Genomic DNA, 1674 nt, shown 5'->3' on the forward strand with positions numbered 1-1674 from the left:
TTTTATTATTCTAATTGTTGGAGCCAGTTGTGTGAGTTATTGTATATATTTTTTCTTCTAATTGTCGGAGCCAGTTGTGTGAGTTATTGTATATATTTTTCTAATTGTTGGAGCCAGTTGTGAGTTATTAATTACAGTGTGGAGGCCTCCTAGTGGGTTAGCAGTAAGTTTCTGCACTTAAAATGCTACAATCTGGAGTTCGATTCCTCGTGGTGGACAGAGTGCAATTAACCCATTGTGTAGCTTTTCGCTAAAAACAAAACAACAAAACGGCTGTTTTTTAATTATTTAATTTTACAAGTGAATTATACTTAATTGATTTGTGATTACTGGCTGATTCTTCATTTCATTGAGATAGGCGGCGCTTCTGTTATCAGCTTAACTACTGTCGTAGTACTGAGCATCAAACCACTGCCACTCATGGGATTTATCCTTATCTAATTGGTACTCTTGACAGCTGGAGTAAATCAAGGGAAGGCTAAAAGAAAGTTAGAAAGAAGAAAAATCACGTATATGGCAGGGAAATTAGAGAATGATACGAAGATGAACATGTAGAATACTTCGAGATAAAAAAGAATTGTGGCAAGATGGCTATTTTGTAACCATATAATTACTGGGGGGGGGGGGTACATACATCATCGACTTTAAAAATATGTTTTTCAATTCATACATAAAACTGGGATCTATGCCTTCGTTGGTTACAAGATACATAGTAAATGTGGATCAGATAAAAAAATTTAAATAAAAATCCTATTAATATTGCAATTAATCTTGGTAATTACTGCTTATAACCCCATGTAGAATTTACATAAAAACGATTGATTTCACTCAATTTTGGCCAGTTCTTTACACTAGGGGTTGTAACAAACAAAAATATAAATTTATTCAATATATTGAAACGTGCGGATTCCACCGATAGTGAATGGCATTAAAATAACTCTGTAATTGAAGGGTTAAAAGTGTTAATAACTTGAAATATTCTACTCAATCTTTGAATTTCTTGTAATTTTTCACACGAATTATTGCATATCAATTTATATACAATATTAGAATTAATTGTTTGTTGTTGAATTTTGTAGAGGGCTACTCCAGAATTATATATATATATATCTCATCCATCACTTACTCCTGAGCTACTCTTGTCTGTCCGAATAGTGAGTTAACCATCACTTATAACGTAACCTGACGTGTGGAGCAGGATTTTTTTCCTTTTATTTTAACGGTAATGGAACGTGTACCACAAAACTTCGGCCCCACATGGCCAGGTGGCTAGGACGCTTCATTCGCAACCCGAGGATTGTGGGTTCGAATCCCTGTCCTACCAAACATGATCGCCTTTTCAGCCGTGGGGACGTTATAATGTACGGTCAATCCCACTATTCGTTGGTAAAAGAGTAGCCCATGAGTTGGCGGTGAGTGGTGATGACTAGCTACCTTCCCTCTAGTCTTACACTGCTAAATTAGGGACGGCTAGCGCAGATAGCCCTCGCGTAGCTTTGCACAAAATTCAAACCAAATTAAACCACAGTCAAGTTTGCTAATCACTGAGCCACGATCGTTCCGAATTGTAATTAAATGGTCAATTTATCATTAGCAGCTTACATTATTAAATAATATATAAAAAAACAAAACAAATAACTTGTAGTGCAGTACACAAGTAGTTTGTATTTAAAA

General features: G+C 35.4%; 1 protein-coding gene across 1 annotated transcript in view; it reads right to left on the reverse strand.

Annotated features, from left to right (window-relative positions):
• Positions 1-276: 276 nt before the first annotated feature.
• Positions 277-1674, reverse strand: part of LOC106456869 — an 11231-nt gene continuing 9833 nt past the window's right edge. The window contains exon 6 of the mRNA XM_022382661.1: positions 277-478. Coding sequence (XP_022238369.1) covers positions 379-478 — 100 coding nt within the window. The 3' untranslated portion in view covers positions 277-378. The remainder of the gene's footprint in view (positions 479-1674) is intronic.

The sequence above is a fragment of the Limulus polyphemus genome, unplaced genomic scaffold (genome assembly GCF_000517525.1).
Source record: "Limulus polyphemus unplaced genomic scaffold, Limulus_polyphemus-2.1.2 Scaffold267, whole genome shotgun sequence".
NCBI lineage: Eukaryota > Metazoa > Arthropoda > Merostomata > Xiphosura > Limulidae > Limulus > Limulus polyphemus.